This window comes from Dreissena polymorpha, chromosome 10 (assembly GCF_020536995.1).
Source record: "Dreissena polymorpha isolate Duluth1 chromosome 10, UMN_Dpol_1.0, whole genome shotgun sequence".
Taxonomy (NCBI): Eukaryota; Metazoa; Mollusca; class Bivalvia; order Myida; family Dreissenidae; genus Dreissena; species Dreissena polymorpha.
The window spans coordinates 9,131,928-9,154,232 of NC_068364.1; the positions used below are offsets into that span (position 1 = coordinate 9,131,928).

Sequence of the window (22,305 nt, forward strand, 5' to 3'; positions counted from 1 at the left end):
AAAATTGGCATGCACATAGAAAATAGGTTTATTAGTATCGAGAAGTGCTTATTTTTCGCGATGTTAACAGTAAACGTTGTCTTATAGGTTACAATACACTAAATGATCGCTTCATGTAGGGCTGTACTCTCTAAAAAAATATCATAGTTGACAGGAAGGCATGTTTTACACTTTTTACCATTATTCAGGTGTTTTCTTGCGGAGATAATGGTAGGGCATGAATAGGTGTTCACTACTGAATCCCTGAAATATGATACACTTGAAGACTATAGTAAACCATTGCACTAGAAAAGGTTACATTCCACTAAGAAACGGCCGAAAAAAAAAGTTGCAAAAACAGTCGATTTTGATTTGTGTCAAGTTCTTTCTTGCATTGTACATGACATATCTTTTTTATTGCATAAATCGATTCCGCTTAGAATGGCCTTTAAGAAAAGGTATGGTTATGGGGGTCTCTATGTGCAAAATGTTGCATTTATTTTCGCTCAAAGTTGTCGCTTTTACATTGAATTATATAGGGAAACTATTTGGTGTATTATGACCTAAACGCAAAACCAGGCCTAGTCACAAAGAAGCTGTATTTACAGAAAATCATCATTTTTTTAGTGAGATATGACGCGTTTTGGCAAATTTCACGGAATAAATGCGTTTGTTTCACGAATTTAAGGAGCATCGTGAGTTTTTAAGAAAAAAATACGTTTTCAGAGGAAAATAAGGAAAAAAATGTACAAAAACTCGTCTTGAGCATCTCAAATCGCAACAATGTGTGCTGATAGAGCTCATGAACACGTTTTAATAGTTGTTTACTTCTTTTTCTACATAGCTTGTAACAATATTCCAGTATTTTGACCGATTGTAATTATTTAGGGTAATCGTTTTACGCCTGAACGCCCGTTATAAATCAAAGCTCCGAACGCGAAAGCCACATGGCTTATCAGGCGTTATAATAAAATGCATTTTCAAGCATTTCTACGTGAAAGATCGGTCTGAAAATTGGCATGCACATAGAAAATAGGTTTATTAGTATCGAGAAGTGCTTATTTTTCGCGATGTTAACAGTAAACGTTGTCTAAACGCAAAACCAGGCCTAGTCACAAAGAAGCTGTATTTACAGAAAATCATCATTTTTTTAGTGAGATATGACGCGTTTTGGCAAATTTCACGGAATAAATGCGTTTGTTTCACGAATTTAAGGAGCATCGTGAGTTTTTAAGAAAAAAATACGTTTTCAGAGGAAAATAAGGAAAAAAATGTACAAAAACTCGTCTTGAGCATCTCAAATCGCAACAATGTGTGCTGATAGAGCTCATGAACACGTTTTAATAGTTGTTTACTTCTTTTTCTACATAGCTTGTAACAATATTCCAGTATTTTGACCGATTGTAATTATTTAGGGTAATCGTTTTACGCCTGAACGCCCGTTATAAATCAAAGCTCCGAACGCGAAAGCCACATGGCTTATCAGGCGTTATAATAAAATGCATTTTCAAGCATTTCTACGTGAAAGATCGGTCTGAAAATTGGCATGCACATAGAAAATAGGTTTATTAGTATCGAGAAGTGCTTATTTTTCGCGATGTTAACAGTAAACGTTGTCTTATAGGTTACATTACACTAAATGATCGCTTCATGTAGGGCTGTACTCTCTAAAAAAATATCATAGTTGACAGGAAGGCATGTTTTACACTTTTTACCATTATTCAGGTGTTTTCTTGCGGAGATAATGGTAGGGCATGAATAGGTGTTCACTACTGAATCCCTGAAATATGATACACTTGAAGACTATAGTAAACCATTGCACTAGAAAAGGTTACATTCCACTAAGAAACGGCCGAAAAAAAAAGTTGCAAAAACAGTCGATTTTGATTTGTGTCAAGTTCTTTCTTGCATTGTACATGACATATCTTTTTTATTGCATAAATCGATTCCGCTTAGAATGGCCTTTAAGAAAAGGTATGGTTATGGGGGTCTCTATGTGCAAAATGTTGCATTTATTTTCGCTCAAAGTTGTCGCTTTTACATTGAATTATATAGGGAAACTATTTGGTGTATTATGACCTAAACGCAAAACCAGGCCTAGTCACAAAGAAGCTGTATTTACAGAAAATCATCATTTTTTTAGTGAGATATGACGCGTTTTGGCAAATTTCACGGAATAAATGCGTTTGTTTCACGAATTTAAGGAGCATCGTGAGTTTTTAAGAAAAAAATACGTTTTCAGAGGAAAATAAGGAAAAAAATGTACAAAAACTCGTCTTGAGCATCTCAAATCGCAACAATGTGTGCTGATAGAGCTCATGAACACGTTTTAATAGTTGTTTACTTCTTTTTCTACATAGCTTGTAACAATATTCCAGTATTTTGACCGATTGTAATTATTTAGGGTAATCGTTTTACGCCTGAACGCCCGTTATAAATCAAAGCTCCGAACGCGAAAGCCACATGGCTTATCAGGCGTTATAATAAAATGCATTTTCAAGCATTTCTACGTGAAAGATCGGTCTGAAAATTGGCATGCACATAGAAAATAGGTTTATTAGTATCGAGAAGTGCTTATTTTTCGCGATGTTAACAGTAAACGTTGTCTTATAGGTTACAATACACTAAATGATCGCTTCATGTAGGGCTGTACTCTCTAAAAAAATATCATAGTTGACAGGAAGGCATGTTTTACACTTTTTACCATTATTCAGGTGTTTTCTTGCGGAGATAATGGTAGGGCATGAATAGGTGTTCACTACTGAATCCCTGAAATATGATACACTTGAAGACTATAGTAAACCATTGCACTAGAAAAGGTTACATTCCACTAAGAAACGGCCGAAAAAAAAAGTTGCAAAAACAGTCGATTTTGATTTGTGTCAAGTTCTTTCTTGCATTGTACATGACATATCTTTTTTATTGCATAAATCGATTCCGCTTAGAATGGCCTTTAAGAAAAGGTATGGTTATGGGGGTCTCTATGTGCAAAATGTTGCATTTATTTTCGCTCAAAGTTGTCGCTTTTACATTGAATTATATAGGGAAACTATTTGGTGTATTATGACCTAAACGCAAAACCAGGCCTAGTCACAAAGAAGCTGTATTTACAGAAAATCATCATTTTTTTAGTGAGATATGACGCGTTTTGGCAAATTTCACGGAATAAATGCGTTTGTTTCACGAATTTAAGGAGCATCGTGAGTTTTTAAGAAAAAAATACGTTTTCAGAGGAAAATAAGGAAAAAAATGTACAAAAACTCGTCTTGAGCATCTCAAATCGCAACAATGTGTGCTGATAGAGCTCATGAACACGTTTTAATAGTTGTTTACTTCTTTTTCTACATAGCTTGTAACAATATTCCAGTATTTTGACCGATTGTAATTATTTAGGGTAATCGTTTTACGCCTGAACGCCCGTTATAAATCAAAGCTCCGAACGCGAAAGCCACATGGCTTATCAGGCGTTATAATAAAATGCATTTTCAAGCATTTCTACGTGAACGATCGGTCTGAAAATTGGCATGCACATAGAAAATAGGTTTATTAGTATCGAGAAGTGCTTATTTTTCGCGATGTTAACAGTAAACGTTGTCTTATAGGTTACAATACACTAAATGATCGCTTCATGTAGGGCTGTACTCTCTAAAAAAATATCATAGTTGACAGGAAGGCATGTTTTACACTTTTTACCATTATTCAGGTGTTTTCTTGCGGAGATAATGGTAGGGCATGAATAGGTGTTCACTACTGAATCCCTGAAATATGATACACTTGAAGACTATAGTAAACCATTGCACTAGAAAAGGTTACATTCCACTAAGAAACGGCCGAAAAAAAAAGTTGCAAAAACAGTCGATTTTGATTTGTGTCAAGTTCTTTCTTGCATTGTACATGACATATCTTTTTTATTGCATAAATCGATTCCGCTTAGAATGGCCTTTAAGAAAAGGTATGGTTATGGGGGTCTCTATGTGCAAAATGTTGCATTTATTTTCGCTCAAAGTTGTCGCTTTTACATTGAATTATATAGGGAAACTATTTGGTGTATTATGACCTAAACGCAAAACCAGGCCTAGTCACAAAGAAGCTGTATTTACAGAAAATCATCATTTTTTTAGTGAGATATGACGCGTTTTGGCAAATTTCACGGAATAAATGCGTTTGTTTCACGAATTTAAGGAGCATCGTGAGTTTTTAAGAAAAAAATACGTTTTCAGAGGAAAATAAGGAAAAAAATGTACAAAAACTCGTCTTGAGCATCTCAAATCGCAACAATGTGTGCTGATAGAGCTCATGAACACGTTTTAATAGTTGTTTACTTCTTTTTCTACATAGCTTGTAACAATATTCCAGTATTTTGACCGATTGTAATTATTTAGGGTAATCGTTTTACGCCTGAACGCCCGTTATAAATCAAAGCTCCGAACGCGAAAGCCACATGGCTTATCAGGCGTTATAATAAAATGCATTTTCAAGCATTTCTACGTGAAAGATCGGTCTGAAAATTGGCATGCACATAGAAAATAGGTTTATTAGTATCGAGAAGTGCTTATTTTTCGCGATGTTAACAGTAAACGTTGTCTAAACGCAAAACCAGGCCTAGTCACAAAGAAGCTGTATTTACAGAAAATCATCATTTTTTTAGTGAGATATGACGCGTTTTGGCAAATTTCACGGAATAAATGCGTTTGTTTCACGAATTTAAGGAGCATCGTGAGTTTTTAAGAAAAAAATACGTTTTTCAGAGGAAAATAAGGAAAAAAAATGTACAAAAACTCGTCTTGAGCATCTCAAATCGCAACAATGTGTGCTGATAGAGCTCATGAACACGTTTTAATAGTTGTTTACTTCTTTTTCTACATAGCTTGTAACAATATTCCAGTATTTTGACCGATTGTAATTATTTAGGGTAATCGTTTTACGCCTGAACGCCCGTTATAAATCAAAGCTCCGAACGCGAAAGCCACATGGCTTATCAGGCGTTATAATAAAATGCATTTTCAAGCATTTCTACGTGAAAGATCGGTCTGAAAATTGGCATGCACATAGAAAATAGGTTTATTAGTATCGAGAAGTGCTTATTTTTCGCGATGTTAACAGTAAACGTTGTCTAAACGCAAAACCAGGCCTAGTCACAAAGAAGCTGTATTTACAGAAAATCATCATTTTTTTAGTGAGATATGACGCGTTTTGGCAAATTTCACGGAATAAATGCGTTTGTTTCACGAATTTAAGGAGCATCGTGAGTTTTTAAGAAAAAAATACGTTTTCAGAGGAAAATAAGGAAAAAAATGTACAAAAACTCGTCTTGAGCATCTCAAATCGCAACAATGTGTGCTGATAGAGCTCATGAACACGTTTTAATAGTTGTTTACTTCTTTTTCTACATAGCTTGTAACAATATTCCAGTATTTTGACCGATTGTAATTATTTAGGGTAATCGTTTTTACGCCTGAACGCCCGTTATAAATCAAAGCTCCGAACGCGAAAGCCACATGGCTTATCAGGCGTTATAATAAAATGCATTTTCAAGCATTTCTACGTGAAAGATCGGTCTGAAAATTGGCATGCACATAGAAAATAGGTTTATTAGTATCGAGAAGTGCTTATTTTTCGCGATGTTAACAGTAAACGTTGTCTTATAGGTTACATTACACTAAATGATCGCTTCATGTAGGGCTGTACTCTCTAAAAAAATATCATAGTTGACAGGAAGGCATGTTTTACACTTTTTACCATTATTCAGGTGTTTTCTTGCGGAGATAATGGTAGGGCATGAATAGGTGTTCACTACTGAATCCCTGAAATATGATACACTTGAAGACTATAGTAAACCATTGCACTAGAAAAGGTTACATTCCACTAAGAAACGGCCGAAAAAAAAAGTTGCAAAAACAGTCGATTTTGATTTGTGTCAAGTTCTTTCTTGCATTGTACATGACATATCTTTTTTATTGCATAAATCGATTCCGCTTAGAATGGCCTTTAAGAAAAGGTATGGTTATGGGGGTCTCTATGTGCAAAATGTTGCATTTATTTTCGCTCAAAGTTGTCGCTTTTACATTGAATTATATAGGGAAACTATTTGGTGTATTATGACCTAAACGCAAAACCAGGCCTAGTCACAAAGAAGCTGTATTTACAGAAAATCATCATTTTTTTAGTGAGATATGACGCGTTTTGGCAAATTTCACGGAATAAATGCGTTTATTTCACGAATTTAAGGAGCATCGTGAGTTTTTAAGAAAAAAATACGTTTTCAGAGGAAAATAAGGAAAAAAATGTACAAAAACTCGTCTTGAGCATCTCAAATCGCAACAATGTGTGCTGATAGAGCTCATGAACACGTTTTAATAGTTGTTTACTTCTTTTTCTACATAGCTTGTAACAATATTCCAGTATTTTGACCGATTGTAATTATTTAGGGTAATCGTTTTACGCCTGAACGCCCGTTATAAATCAAAGCTCCGAACGCGAAAGCCACATGGCTTATCAGGCGTTATAATAAAATGCATTTTCAAGCATTTCTACGTGAAAGATCGGTCTGAAAATTGGCATGCACATAGAAAATAGGTTTATTAGTATCGAGAAGTGCTTATTTTTCGCGATGTTAACAGTAAACGTTGTCTAAACGCAAAACCAGGCCTAGTCACAAAGAAGCTGTATTTACAGAAAATCATCATTTTTTTAGTGAGATATGACGCGTTTTGGCAAATTTCACGGAATAAATGCGTTTGTTTCACGAATTTAAGGAGCATCGTGAGTTTTTAAGAAAAAAAATACGTTTTCAGAGGAAAATAAGGAAAAAAATGTACAAAAACTCGTCTTGAGCATCTCAAATCGCAACAATGTGTGCTGATAGAGCTCATGAACACGTTTTAATAGTTGTTTACTTCTTTTTCTACATAGCTTGTAACAATATTCCAGTATTTTGACCGATTGTAATTATTTAGGGTAATCGTTTTACGCCTGAACGCCCGTTATAAATCAAAGCTCCGAACGCGAAAGCCACATGGCTTATCAGGCGTTATAATAAAATGCATTTTCAAGCATTTCTACGTGAAAGATCGGTCTGAAAATTGGCATGCACATAGAAAATAGGTTTATTAGTATCGAGAAGTGCTTATTTTTCGCGATGTTAACAGTAAACGTTGTCTTATAGGTTACATTACACTAAATGATCGCTTCATGTAGGGCTGTACTCTCTAAAAAAATATCATAGTTTACAGGAAGGCATGTTTTACACTTTTTACCATTATTCAGGTGTTTTCTTGCGGAGATAATGGTAGGGCATGAATAGGTGTTCACTACTGAATCCCTGAAATATGATACACTTGAAGACTATAGTAAACCATTGCACTAGAAAAGGTTACATTCCACTAAGAAACGGCCGAAAAAAAAAGTTGCAAAAACAGTCGATTTTGATTTGTGTCAAGTTCTTTCTTGCATTGTACATGACATATCTTTTTTATTGCATAAATCGATTCCGCTTAGAATGGCCTTTAAGAAAAGGTATGGTTATGGGGGTCTCTATGTGCAAAATGTTGCATTTATTTTCGCTCAAAGTTGTCGCTTTTACATTGAATTATATAGGGAAACTATTTGGTGTATTATGACCTCTGAACGCATCGGACAGTGGACGGTCTCGGGTCGTTTCGCCCTTAATCCCGTTCGCCCTCTGTCACCCCGGGTCGTTTCGCCCAGGGTCGTTTCGTCCTTACAAGTGGGTTGTTTCGCCCTTATTTAATTATTATGTAATATTAGGCTTTTGTAAATGATTCTTTCTCTCCTAATAGTATTTGTTTAACATATATGGAAAATTAAGATTTTTAATACAAATTTTATTATTAATTGCAATTTTAATTTAGTACTTGTTTATGATATATGGGAAATTAAGATTATTTAATTATTACAAATTTGATGTTTGCTCAATTATCCGTTTGATTTTAATTGCAATTAATTAACGGAAACGTTATGATTCATTGTGTCACAAACGTAAAGTATTACGATTAATTAGTTTGGCAGAGGTATGATGCATTGATTTGCCAGTTAAAATAATTTCGGGACCAATTTAACAATTATCAAACACACTTAGATCGGAAGACGTGTGATCAGATGATTGACTAATTACTAGCACAGAAACATCAAAAGGAGACATTATAAAGGCGTGATATTGTTTTTATAAACTTTAAGCCAGTTTGCATCTTTTGATCTCAAGATATTCGCCGAAAGTGTATATAAAAAGCAACTTGGCCATGGCAGCGTCATTCGTGAATTTATATTTCGACACGTTCTTATGGCAGACGAATTGTGTATTTCGTGTGATCGGATAGTCACCTCGCCAACATGCCATCACATGTGATTTATGTGACAGATGGCAACATCGGACATGTGATACAGGTACGAGATGCTTATCTATTTTATTTATATTTCGTGTCGGCGCTATTTGTCTGCATGTTGTCGTTGTTATAAAATACGCTGTTTGTCATAAAATTGTATATGTAATACAATTTCCATAGTTTAATAATTAATAATCCTGTCCATTCTTCGATTTGCGGTATTAACAAATATTATTTCTACCATATTTCAACTTCAATTAGCTTTAAGCGCTGACACTCTTTGACGTATAAAAGATGTAAATAATTAAATAAGTCGGTGATGTAAACAGCCCATTTTATTTTCTGAAAGATATTTGGTTACTGTAATTTTCCTTTACATCTTTATGTTTATTTGTTTATTGATTCTATCTTCTCTTTATTATTAGTTCATGTATTAAAGATTGTAACATCTTCATGAATTAAATGTATTATGTGACTTTAAAATGGAAAATATGCTTACAAAATGCGTAGTGCATATGGAAACCGGGTCTTAACGCAATTCGTAAAACTGTTATTATTTTGATATATACTACATACTTTTCTTTTAATATTTATTTCAATATTTACACACATTAACAAAGCTTTACAATAAGTACACAATAGGATATACATCTATATATATTTTTTTAAGATAGAAGTTCACGCACTTGCGTTAAGACCCGGATTTTCAAAGCAATACTCATTTTGTTAACACATTTTCCATTTGGAAGTTCAAATCATGCTTGAAATTTATGAAGTTGTAGAAATATTTAATACATGAACAAATAGTAAATAGAAAATATAATCAATAAACAAAGAAATAATGCATGCACATATTTATTAATAACTATTAATTATTAAAAAGTTAATAATTTGTCATAAAACAATTAACGAAGATCCCGTTACGTATGGAAAACTTATTGCGCACACAATTATAGGAAATATCGTTAACCGCGCATATATGTTTATTATACCTACATGTATTTGGTTGTACGAAAAATGATTAATTTTACAATAATTCTCAATCATACAATTTTTACAAAAATCAAATGTTTATTTATTTAATACTTTAATAAAATTTACCAACATTTTTAAAATTTGTTGAGTTACGGTTATACATTAATTATTTAAATATTAAATTGTAAAGCATTAACAAATTAAAAAATTTATTTATTTAAGTATTCCATACTACAGCCTTATCTCTATACAACCCCTATCAGTAATAGCCTTATCTACTCCTCGATCATCAGTACCCTCATCAGCTCTGAATGACTGACAGATTATCTGTTTATTGTAATTTTAGTGGTGAGAAATACGGTATTGTTACTGATTAGGAGACAGCTGTTTTCAATATCTTTCATAGCTCATTTAAAGTAAAAAATATAAGCTTGTACAAAATTTATAACAATTAAATAGAAATTAGAATACAAATAATAAAAAAAAACATGAACGCGGAGATAGAGCTCTACATAGACTTTCAAAATGCGTAGTGCATATGGAAAACCGGGTCTTATCAGTGTATATCAGGGTCTTCTGTTTAGCCAAGGAGTATCACCTTATTTCAGGTTGGCACCACAAGCTGAATACTACCGTTAGATATGGTGGCTGCTCCATCTACGTTCTTGTACCAACCTTGATGACTGAGGCAGAGATCGTCGCTATCACAGTAGCTGCCGACGACCTGGATCGTGATGTCGCAACCAAATGCACCAAGTTGGAGGAAAAGATACAATCCCTGTGGGACAAATACACGGGGAATGGAGTAACCACAACACATTTCTTAAAGTCCGTGTCCAGATTGTACGGGCCGTCCGACAACATGACGGCAGACTTAGTTGTCGGATTGTCTGGGGAGTGAAGTGGATAGTGTTATCAAACAGACGATGAAATAAGCAAAACTATAAAAAAAACTGTTGTAAAATACAAAGTTTATATCAACTGATTGTGTGTGTATTCTACCACATTGTGTTCAATGTAATTTTGATGTGATTTGCTAAGTTGTTTTATGTTAGGTAAAATAAGATGTATGTCAAATTAGTGTGTATGTGTGCTTCGACACTGGATTGAATGTTTTGTTCATTAATAAATATAAAATGAAATCTGTATTTCGATGTGATTTTCTCAGTTGTTTTATGTTAGATAAAATAAAATGTATGTCAAATTATTGTGTATGTGTGCTTCGACATTGTATTGAATGTTTTGTTTATACATGTGTATTCTTATTATTCATATTAGAGCTATCAATATATATGCAATATAAATAACTTTGTACTTTGTTTTATTTCAAAAGACAAAATAAACAGTAATTAAGATAATATAATACTGTATTAAACAATATCCCATTCAGCTTCTGACAAGCCTAAGATAAATCCTTTAATATCGCTATACGTATAAAAATAAGGGCGAAACGACCCAGGAATAAGGGCGAAACGACCCAGGGCGAAACGACTCGGGGGGCGAAACGACTCGGGGGGCGAACGGGATTTAGGGCGAAACGACCCGGATTCACAGTGGACTACACCACACTGTCTCCGCCGTTAGTCCGAGGAGTCCCGATTGTAAAATCCAAACACTCACAAAGCAATGCTCACTGATGTGTGAACACTATTCATTGGATCCGATGTCCGGTCAGAGGCGAAAGGTCGCCAATCAGAACACAAGACTGTCGCATTTTTAGGCACGATGTTCAAAATGGCTGGCAGTATAAAAACATTCGTCGTCCCGGTCGGATCGCATACAAAAATGGAGGATAAAATTGATGTAGTCATATTGTCATGGTTTTAGTTTTTTTTGTTTAAATAGCGCACGGGATTATTTGTAGTTTATGCACATGTAAACTCTAAAGACGAGTATTGATATTAATAATTTGATGCCGAAAGCGAAAGTTAAAAAGTCACATTTTGATTCAATCTTTTATCAAACTTCGAAATACTTCGTCGATAAAAACTTAGCAATGTCAGCATTCTGAATTCTGACAGATGACAACCAGGTCTGTGCCCATGCATTTTTGTGTAAATTATTGAATATGTATCGATATTAATATTTTAGAAATAAGACAACAGATTAGCGACAGTTCCTGTGACACTTGATTAGTAAAAGGGGCCTTTTCACAGATTTTGGCATGTTTTGAAGTTTGTCATTAAAGGCTTTATATTGATAAATGTAAACATTGGCTATAAAATGCTCCAGTAAAAAAATCAAGAATACAATTTTAAAAAGAAAAAAAAAGGTAACAGCAGGACTCAAACCACTGACCCCTTGACTTCTGGAGTAAAAATTCTGCGACTTAGACCAATCGACCATCCTTCCAAACACACCGCCTAATGTATTTTATACTTTATATAAGCAGTCCTCGTTGTTTCTGATAATATAACGGCAACAACAGGACTCTCCAAATTATTAATTCGTTTCGCGTTGCAATGCTTTATAATTTTCTGGTTTTTAAATAGTCAAAAGATGCATATAATGGCTATTTTAGAGCATGGTAAATGTTTAGTATTACTGTTTCCTCACAAATATCATAACTTAAACAAAAATTTGCGAATCTGAAACAACTTTTTTCATTTTTGTCAATTTACCCAAACGTGAAAAGGCCCCTTTAAGACAGTCAGTGATTTTTTTTGCTTTTATTAGTTGCAGCCTGTGCCATTTGTATTGGGAAAATTAGTGTGATAAACCATGAAATTGGGAAAAATCGCGCGATAAACTATGAAATTGGGAAAAATAAAGCATTATAAATATGATTAAAAGAAACAGATTTGTTTTAAGTGCATGTTCAGGGGGTTTTCTAGCTATTTTGGGAAAAGGAGTCTGGTCAAATAGGGATATTTTAATCGATTAAAGTGGCAATTTTGGGAATTATTTATCAACAAAAAGGACTAAATTTAAGTTATATATTTTGAAGGATGTCATAAGAGACTTCTTTCTTAAAAAAAAATATTTTTTTTTGTTGAAATTGGGCTTTTTTGGGGGGAAATTTTGGTCAGATTTTTGGGAAAAAATGTTGATTTTTTGTGATTGGGAAGCAGCCGAATTTCGGCTGTAATTTTGAGCAAAAAAAATCACTGACAGTGTTGAACCTCGTATGTCTCGTCCAGTCCAACGAAATGTAGATATGTGTAAGACAAAAAAGTGGATATATTTTCATGAATGCCACAGAAAGTCATTAAATCCAAAAGCAATACAATGTGGGCATGTTATATTTGAATGACACAGTCTGAAAATAAGTATTAATCAATAATGTACCAGTTTACTGTTATTACAGCAATGAACTTGTGTATTGTTATAGTAAGTAAATGTCAGTTTCATTACTTCAACATGACAACACAATTTAATGACAGCTCAATTTTGCATTGATCTTAATAAAGTTAAAATGATAGCAATTTATGTCACACTCAAGTTCCCAGTCTATGAAGATGTTTGGTCCACATGCTGATTCATTTATCTATTATTAACGCTTTATAAGTCATTTTCGGCTATGGTAGTACTTAAAAGTACCCCAGATACTACCAAGTACTTGGGGTGCGAAAAATATACTACAAATTACCCTTGAGTATGGCTGGTTATCTTAATAACATATTATACGTACCTGGGGTACATTGTAGTATACTTCAGACTACCCGGGCCTACAATTACCAATTGCAATTTGCACATTATAAGCAATAGTTAAATTTTGTAAGAACATCAGAAAAAAACACACAAAAAAACACCTAAACAAACCATTTAACACAAACTATAATTCAAGATAGGATCATTTATCAACTTTATTTCAAAACCAATGAAATAGTTAATTATACTCTACCACATCCCTTTTGCAAATGGCTATGGTTGTTTTCAGACTAGATCGCTTGTTCCTTTTGTTGGACACAGGCTCGACTCCTTTGATTCGCAAGTCTGCAGCGGAGCAGCTCGGAGATGTACAGAAGCTTCACCCATATGAGCTGGGAAATCTACTTTCAAAGGTTTTTTTCTAGGAAAGATCCTGGCAAAATTTCCTCCAATCACTATTTTAAGAAATCTTGTAAATGCGATTTGATTTACTGTAGTTACTGTAAGTTTTCGGACACTAACTTTTCTTGACTCTATATTTTCGGACATACAAGTTTTCGTCCATTAATAATGACTCCAATTTGTTGACAGTATATTTTACAGCGCCATTTTACCAAATTTCTGCCCTGTTTTTGCTTATTTGGGACCCTTTGATCATGGAGTTTTACAATGGATTATGGTAAAAAAACCTGACCTATGAATGCCCTGAGTGCAATTGACCATTACAATTGCATTATTGGGTGGATTACCATGTATAATGGTAATAAACAATGGTTTCACCCAACAGCATTTGAATTGATAACGTATTCAGGAAGCAGTAAGATTGTTTTTTATAATGTTTGTATACCATTTCAGGTAAGAGATTGCAAATAAGTGAAGTTGTATTTATTTTTAAAGTAGAGAAACGATAGAACATATTCTTAGAGTATTGCACATGTATTAAGTGGTTTTATTTCAATATAATAATTGACAAACAAAAATAACTAATATGACTCTAAATTTTCGGACACTCTTATTTTTTAAGTATTTTTCATATCTAAATTTTCGGACAATAATTTATTTTTTACTTTTAAGTGTCCGAAAACTAGTAATTACGGTATTAAATGAAACAGTAAGTGACAAATGGCAATGGATGTGATGTGATGGCTGCATTTAAAGGATTTTCAATTTTTCATGGAGAAATGATTCCTACACATGGTTTTTATCCATGTTGTGGTTATCTCCGCCGTCTGTCTGGTTGTCCATCTGTCCATCCGTCCGTCCTGGCCACTATCTCCTCCTACGCTATTAGCACTAGAACCTTGAAACTTACACACATGGTAGCTATGAGCATATGTGCGACCCTGCACTATTTCGAATTTTGATCTGACCCCTGGGTCAAAAGTTATGGGGGTTGGGGTGGGGCCGGGTCAGAGATTTTCACTCATTTTTATACGCCCGTTTTTAAAAACAGGACGTATTATAGTTTCACCCTTGGCGGCGGCGGGCGGCGTCCACAGCAGTGTCCGCTCTCTAATTCAAATAGTTTTCATCCGATCTTCACCAAACTTGGTCAGAAGTTGTGTCTAGACAATATCTAGGTCAAGTCCGAATATGGGTCATGCCGGGTCAAAAACTAGGTCACGGGTTCACTTAGTGCATTTCAAGGATTAAGCATGGTGTCCGCTCTCTAATTGAAGTAGTTTTCACCCGTTCTTCACCAAATTTGGTCAGAAGTTGTGTCTAGATGATATGTAGGTCAAGTCCAAATATGGGTCATGCCGTGTCAAAAACTAGATCACGAGGTCAGTTAATGCATTTCAAGCATTTAGCATGGTGTCCGCTCTCTAATTGAAGTAGTTTTCATCTCATCTTCACCTAATTTGGTCAGAAGTTGTGTCTAGATGATATGTAGGTCAAGTTTGAATATGGGTCATGCCGGGTCAAAAAAGAGGTCACGAGGTCACATAGTGCATTTCAAGCATTTAGCATGGTGTCCGCTCTCTAATTCAAATAGTTTTCATCCGATCTTTACCAAACTTGGTCAGAAGTTATGTCTAGAAAATATCTAGGTCAAGTTTTAATATGGGTCATGCCGGGTCAAAAACTAGGTCACGGGGTCACTTAGTGCATTTTAAGGATTTAGCATGGTGTCCGCTCTCTAATTGAAGTAGTTTTCACCCGTTCTTCACCAAATTTGGTCAGAAGTGATGTCTAGATGATATGTAGGTCAAGTTCAAATATGGGTCATGCCGTGTCAAAAACTAGGTCACGAGATAACTTAGTGCATTTCAAGCATTTAGCATGGTGTCTGCTCTCTAATTGAAGTAGTTTTCATCTCATCTTCACCAAATTAAGTCAGATGTTACATCTAAATGATATCTAGGTCAAGTTCAAATATGGGTCATTCCGGGTAAATAACTAGGTCTCGAGGTCACTTAGTGCATTTCAAGCATTGAGCATGGTGTCTAAAACCTTGTGACATTTTGGCACTCTTGTTTTAGGTTATTTTACATTAACTTCTTTATATCTACACCGATTTACTTCAAATTGATACTGAACCTCTCTTATGACAATACGGTCAATCTCAACTATGCATGGCCCCATTACCAACCCTGGGGCGCCCCGCCCACATAGACCACACCCAGCCAAAATTGCCTTTTACTATAATTTCTTCCTTTCTACACCGATTCACTTCTAATTGATACTGAAATTCTATAATGACAATATGACAATACGGTCAATCGCAATTATGCATGGCCCCATTACCAACCCTGGGGCGCCCCTGGGTCAAACATGCGGCGTGGGGATACGCGTCGGCCTCTGCAGCGCCATTTCAAGTTACCATTAGAAAAAATTTGAATTACTTTATATTTAGTAAAGCAGGCATTTTTATCAATTTCGTTCATGTGCTTTTAATAAAAGTGTTTCATTGAGTCATTGTATTTTATGAATACTCGCCTAACTGTTGGATGTATGACAGCATTGGCATGATACGTAATTTTATGTTTTACAACAGTTGCATGGGTTCCTGCTAAGTACCAACTGGGACACTCGTATTGCTGCTGCTCAAGCTGTCAATGCCATCGCCCGTAATGTGCCCCTGTGGGATCCAAGAGGGGCGCCAAAACAAGGTTAACATGCTGGTTGAAATAATAAAATTTGTGTTTGCAATTTTCTAGTAAAAGTTATTCTTGCATTCATAGATCCTTTATTATGACTTGCAAACAAAATTTGCATCAAGAAATATTGCATGCTGTAACAAATAGTGAGAGCTGTATCCGATATAATTTGATTTAAAATTTTTATTTAAGATGGTCAAGCTGGTATTGCCTTTTATCACATGCTATATCCTGTTTCCCATGTAATACAACCATTACATATTTGTTTATATTACACATTTTTAAGCGTTTTCATTGTCTTAGTTTTCGTTTATTGACCAATCGCATTTTGGTATTTTGCTGAAATGACGTTGCAACGTCAAATGACGTCACAAAATGTAAACAACATTCGGGATTTATCATTATGTTTGCGTAAATATTTATTTAATTTCCTCATTTAAAATCATGTGTTAAAAAAGATCTGACACTCATTGTCATATCATACCATATTTTATTAAACTCATCCAGGAAATTCGTAAGTAAGCTCGCCAAAGGCTCGCTTACTAACAAAATTCCTGAACTCATTTAATAAAATATGGTATGATATGACAACTCGTGCCAGATATATATATAGATAAAGTTGCAAGGTACCATATATGAAGTATAAATGCATTGAAATACAAGCTGTTTGTTTTAGAAAACTCATGTCAACCCTTAGGATTTCATTTATTTATAAGGATTGTAACTTTAAAGCAAACAAATATAGTACTAACGTCAAAACATTTATGGATATTCATGTGTTATCAACTAAAGATTTATCTCTCAATAGAGGACATCAAAGATGAGTATATGCTGAATGGAAAGCTCCTGCTGTCCACTTTTGATGTCCAGAAGGTTCTAGAGAACGGGACATCACTCCTGGGATCTGAGGGGGCCCAGTTTGCAGAGGACGAGAATCTCACAGGTACAATATTGTTGAGAAAAAACACAGTGCTCTTGATAAATAATACTCCGTATATTACAATATATTATAAATGTACATATATGTATTGCTTCAATGGTTAAAAATATGCTCATTCTGAATCAGTGAATAGCTACTAATTTCTCAATGCAGAGCATGGTTTGTACATATGCATATAACGGGAAAGTCTTTGCAAATTTTAATGGTGTTTTGTCAAAATCAAAGAATATTTCTATAAAAATTGTTGATGGCTTATGGTACCCTCATTGTTAGTTTAACAATTCACCAAGTAGTGAGAGCTATACTCCTATCCCAAATGTCTGAGTTGGTGTCTTCATAATGCTCTGTTTAACACGCTACATCTCTATATTACCGTTTCTTCTACTGTCTTTCAATTTAAACTGTGCATGTGTTTGAAGTAATTTTTTGAGGTCATGTTTTAGGGCGGTCACAGACCAAGTCCCAAAACTCAGATCAATGCCTCTTTTTACATGAAAATTTAGGTTAATGTTTGTCTTGAGGGGGTAAATTTGCTGTAATTTTATTTGGTTTTAGCTTATATATACACCATTTAAGAATATAAAATAATTCAAAGTAAATTAATTGGTAAAAAGTGAAAATGAACATTATTGGAATGTTGACAAATTTGATGTGATGTGCAGGTCTAGATGAACGAGAGCGGTTGGTCTACCATCGTCAGATGTTGAACCGTCGCCTAGGATTGGACATGGCAGGAAGTCTTAAGCTGGGACTTGACCAGGACCTCTATACTGATGATGACCTTCTGACAGGCATGGGCCAGGAACCAGACGCCATTCCTGGCACAGTCAGTGGATTTCTACTCGCATTCTTTAATAAACATTCTGTTTGGAGTTTGGAGAATGTTTAATTTACAGGGATGCGATATCTCCTCTTTTCAGCTGATGCCCCTTTTAAGTTTTGAGATTGATTCATAAAATGGTCTTAACTTAAATGGCTCTTTTAAATTATGAAGCTTTTGTTTGCCATACATAAGCTATATAATTTTTATGCCCCCGAAGGAGGGCATATAGTGATCGCATTGTCCGTCTGTCTGTTCGTCACACTTTGCGTTTAGGTTTTGAAAAATGCTCATAACTTCTATGTCGCTTCAGATGTAACCTTCATATTTGATATGCATGTATATATGGACAAGGCTGTTCCATACACAACACAAATTTTGATCCCTTTGACCTTGACCTTGTACTTAGGGTCCACGTTTAGGTTTCGAAATCTGCGTTTAGGTTTTGAAAAATGCTCATAACTTCTATCAAAGCATTTTTGGGGGCATATGTCATTCTATGGAGACAGCTATTGTTGTTTATGAAATTGTTGACAGACCCCGGTAGGGTGGCATATAGCAGTTCCAATGTCTGTCCATCAGCAAGTCTGATGTTGGGTATGTGAATCTACCTACATGTGCAAAGAGTGAGTTGCGTTCAGGTCCATTGATTTTGGCCAAGTTATGGGCGTTTAAATTTTCTCTATAATAACCATTTTCCGGGGGTTTATTACGCAGTGCTTTCAGATATTTAGCTGATTTTTGGTATGTGAGTCTACATACATGACTTACAGATGAAGTGTTAGTTTCGTTCAGGTCCATTGTTTTTTGGCAAAGTTATCGTCCTTGGACGTGGACATGTTCTTTATAATAACTGTTTTCCGGAGATTTGTTATGAAATGCTTTCAGATATTGACCTCATATTTGAGTCTACCTTTATGACTTAGAGATGAAGTGTGAGTTTCATTTTGGTTTATTAATTTTTGGCGAAGTTATAGGCCTTGGACTTCTAAATTTACTGATTCCGGAGGTTTTTGACGAAAGACTTTAAGATATTCAGCTGATTTTTGGTGAGTCTAGCTACATTACTTACAGATAAAGTGTGAGTTTCGTTCCAGTCCATAATGTTTTGGCGAAGTTATGGGCCTTGGACTTATTTTGTTTTTCTTAAATAGCTGCTGTGTGGCTTCAAAGTGCAATTCGGGGCATTGTGTTTCACAAACCAGTAATGAGATTTCATGTTGCCAACTTACATTCAACTTAAAAGTCAGCTAAATCTCTGTGACTGTTTCTAGAAACAGATTTCTGAGCTCATTAGCCAGCAGTTGAGCTCCGGTCTGAGTGCTCGGGAGAGGAACCAGGCCAAGAGGAAGGCTCGACTGATGATGAAGCAGACATCTCGGGAGTCACCTGTGTTAGTCAGATGAATTTAACTCTTTCAGTGCTGGAACCGAATTTTGAAGGCCTTTGCAAACAGTTTGGATCCAGATGAGACGCCACATAACCTGGTGTCTCATCTGGATCCAAACTGTTTGCTATTCTGATAGTATTCTTTGAAAGAAATTGAAGAAAATGCTAATTTTAGAAATTCAGCAGACGACATTTTAGCAGACCCAGCATGCAAAGGGTTAATGCCATATCAACCTTATAGATAACACGAATATATAGTAAACTTTTGATGGCTTGAAGTAAAATACAGTAAGAAAACAGTTAGCTGTCAACATTTCAAACTAAACAGTTTGAGAATATTAAAATGAGATTAAGTTCACGATTGAGAAAGTTAATAGCTTTGGGACCTGCAGAGCTCCAGATAAGGTTTTGTGAAATTCATAAATTACTACCAGATTTTCAAAAAGAATTCTTAACTCTGAAATTTTATTCTTAACGTTACTACTAAGTTTTGGAAAATAATTCTTATTTTTTCTAAATGACCTAAAAATAAATAATAATGGTTATTTTCATGCAAAAAAAAAAAATCAAAATAAACATACTAGCAACTTTATTTATGCGAGTTCAAAAGTGTCTTCAGTATGATACAATTTTATTTTTCCAATACCTTCATATGGCCAAACTGTGTTTAGATTGCATGCCTTAGATGAATTTTTACATATTTCACATTTAAAACGGGTCTCCCCTTCAATCTTTTCAACGATTAGCCACGGGACTTGTCCCTTCCACTCGTTCAATGTTTTTTTTGTGTTTAAGTTTGGACCCGTCGTGTTGCGTTTTTGTTTAGCTTTTCTGACTGTGCCGGCAACTGAACATACAACATCGTATAAGATCTTTTCTATAATGTCTTTCTAAACATTGACCTTCGGCCCACTTTGCATACAATATGTTAAAAGCGTGTTTTTGGACGCTTTGCAGTTTTTCAGGACGCTCTCTGGGCGCCGCCATTGTTTTTGACAGATAGACTGTATACGCCGCTTTTATTGGAAAAAATGCGCTTTGTTAAACAAACCCGATAACCATTGTATATAAGCACCGCAAAGATCTTTAATACCCGAAAAGAACTCAATAAAAATCGATACGAACCGATGTAAAAATAATATTCGTAACTTGATTTTGTTATTCATAATGGTACGACAAGATTTTAAAATAAATACGTAACGGACTTGAAAATAATTCGTAATTAAGAAAATACGACCCTTATCTGGAGCTCTGGACCTGAATTTACTGAATTTATTTGTTTTGTATCCTACGTAAAAATGACTAATGTAAATGTTTCCCTTTCAGACCTGACACAGATGTTGAACCTCCACACAAGAAACTCAAGACTGAGAATGGAGCCGTAGAGTTGCCAGCATCTACAGAGCCGCTAGAGCAGGTGAGACAGCTGTTTTCTATGCTTATAAACTTGTCTTGCAGGAATGTTGGTCATTATATCGGCTCTGTTAACAGGTTATATACATGTAGTGGAGGGGGACTTGCAATCTGACTTACTGTTTCAATGATATTATTTAAGTGATTATGTACATGTAGTGTACAAGGTCTGTCAATTTGGCTGATCATACTTGACTGGTTATGTTCATGTTTTGTAGTAGGCCTGATAGTTTGACAGGTTCTGTACATGTATTGCAGGAGGACTGGCAACATGACTGGTTCTGTACAAGTTTTGTAGGATGCATGATAGTTTGACAGGTTCTGTACATTTATTGCTGAAGGACTGGCAATATGACTGGTTTTTAACATATTTTTAGAAGGACTGGTCCTTTGACTGGTTCTGTACCTATATTATAGGAGTACAGGCCATTTGACTGGTTCTGTACCTATATAACAGGAGGACTGGCCATTTGACTGGTTCTGTACCTAAATAACAGGAGTACCAGGGGTTTTTCTGCACTGTCTGCGCCTCCGGACAACGGAGGCATTCCCAAAGCAAACGGACCCGTTCCCAATCAAATTTTGATTACATATTTCCCAATTCCAAAAAAAAAATTATTTCAAAATCGTAAAAAGTAAACATAATTTATATCGAAAGAGTGACTTCCCTTCCTTTGCGATGTAATTAAGCCTTAAGCGACTCAGATTTTAGCAGATGTATTTGCAGGATGCATCTGCCAACATTGACAGCGATAAGGTTCGAACTGTTCCGCATTATTATAAGTATTTAGAGCCGCACAATACACATTCTATTCCAAATCTATAGACGCTTATTTTCAAGCATGGCTTCCAATAATGATAAGTACTACAGCAAAAAACCAAGAAAAAGAGATGCAAAAGGATGTTCGATGATAACGTTGATGTCCGCGAAAATCGCTGAATCTTCTACTCCCTCTAGTAACCCCGAAGCAGTGCAAGCGAGTGAAATACCCATGGCTGTTCCATTGTCCAACTCGGTCGATAATTCTTCTTCGGAGCCTAGTAAGAAAGTTGTTGTTCAGTCTCCAAGTTCAAGTTCATCAAATGCAAAAGACAGAAAGCAAAGAAAAATCATGCTGTGACTTGTGTGACTTACTTACCTGTTACCAGTGTTTGTTTTTGAAGACAAAATAACAAATAAAAACATGTTTTTTTTGTAAAACCACTTACTTTTTTAAGCATGATAAAATTCCCAAATTGACCGTTTCATCGACTCGAAAATTCCCAAAATGGACAATTTTGTCGATAAAAATTCCCAATTTGGTCAGACTCCTTTTCCCAAAATAGGCAGAAAAACCCCTGAGTACAGGCCATTTGACTGGTTCTGTACCTATATAACAGGAGTACAGGCCATTTGACTGGTTCTGTACCTATATAACAGGAGTACGGAACATTTGAATGGTTATGAACCTATATAACAGGAGGACTGGCCATTTGACTGGTTCTGTACCTGTATTACAGAAGGACTGGTCCTTTGACTGGTTCTGTACCTATATTACAAGAGGACTGGCCCTTTGACTGGTTCTGTACCTATATAACAGGAGGACTGGACCTTTGAGTGGTTCTGTACCTATATAACAGGAGGACTGGTCCTTTGACTGGTTCTGTACCTATATTACAGAAGGATTAGCCCTTTGACTGGTTCTGTACCTATTTAACAGGAGGACTAGCCCTTTGACTGGTTCTGTACCTATATTACAGGAGGACTGGTCCTTT

General features: G+C 35.3%; 1 protein-coding gene across 3 annotated transcripts in view; it reads left to right on the top strand.

The window, feature by feature from the left end:
- The first annotated feature begins 10,991 nt into the window (after positions 1 to 10,991).
- Positions 10,992 to 22,305, top strand: part of LOC127847476 (TATA-binding protein-associated factor 172-like) — a 98,044-nt gene continuing 86,730 nt past the window's right edge. The window contains exons 1-7 of one of the 3 annotated variants that reach the window (XM_052379393.1): positions 10,992 to 11,099; positions 13,209 to 13,300; positions 15,886 to 16,000; positions 16,797 to 16,931; positions 17,591 to 17,754; positions 19,023 to 19,141; positions 20,464 to 20,554. In XM_052379393.1, coding sequence (XP_052235353.1) covers positions 16,817 to 16,931; positions 17,591 to 17,754; positions 19,023 to 19,141; positions 20,464 to 20,554 — 489 coding nt within the window. In that variant the 5' untranslated portion in view covers positions 10,992 to 11,099; positions 13,209 to 13,300; positions 15,886 to 16,000; positions 16,797 to 16,816. Of the gene's footprint in view, positions 11,329 to 13,162; positions 13,301 to 15,885; positions 16,001 to 16,796; positions 16,932 to 17,590; positions 17,755 to 19,022; positions 19,142 to 20,463; positions 20,555 to 22,305 lie in introns of those variants that run through there. The other 2 variants (XM_052379392.1, XM_052379391.1) reach the window with 2 other exon arrangements.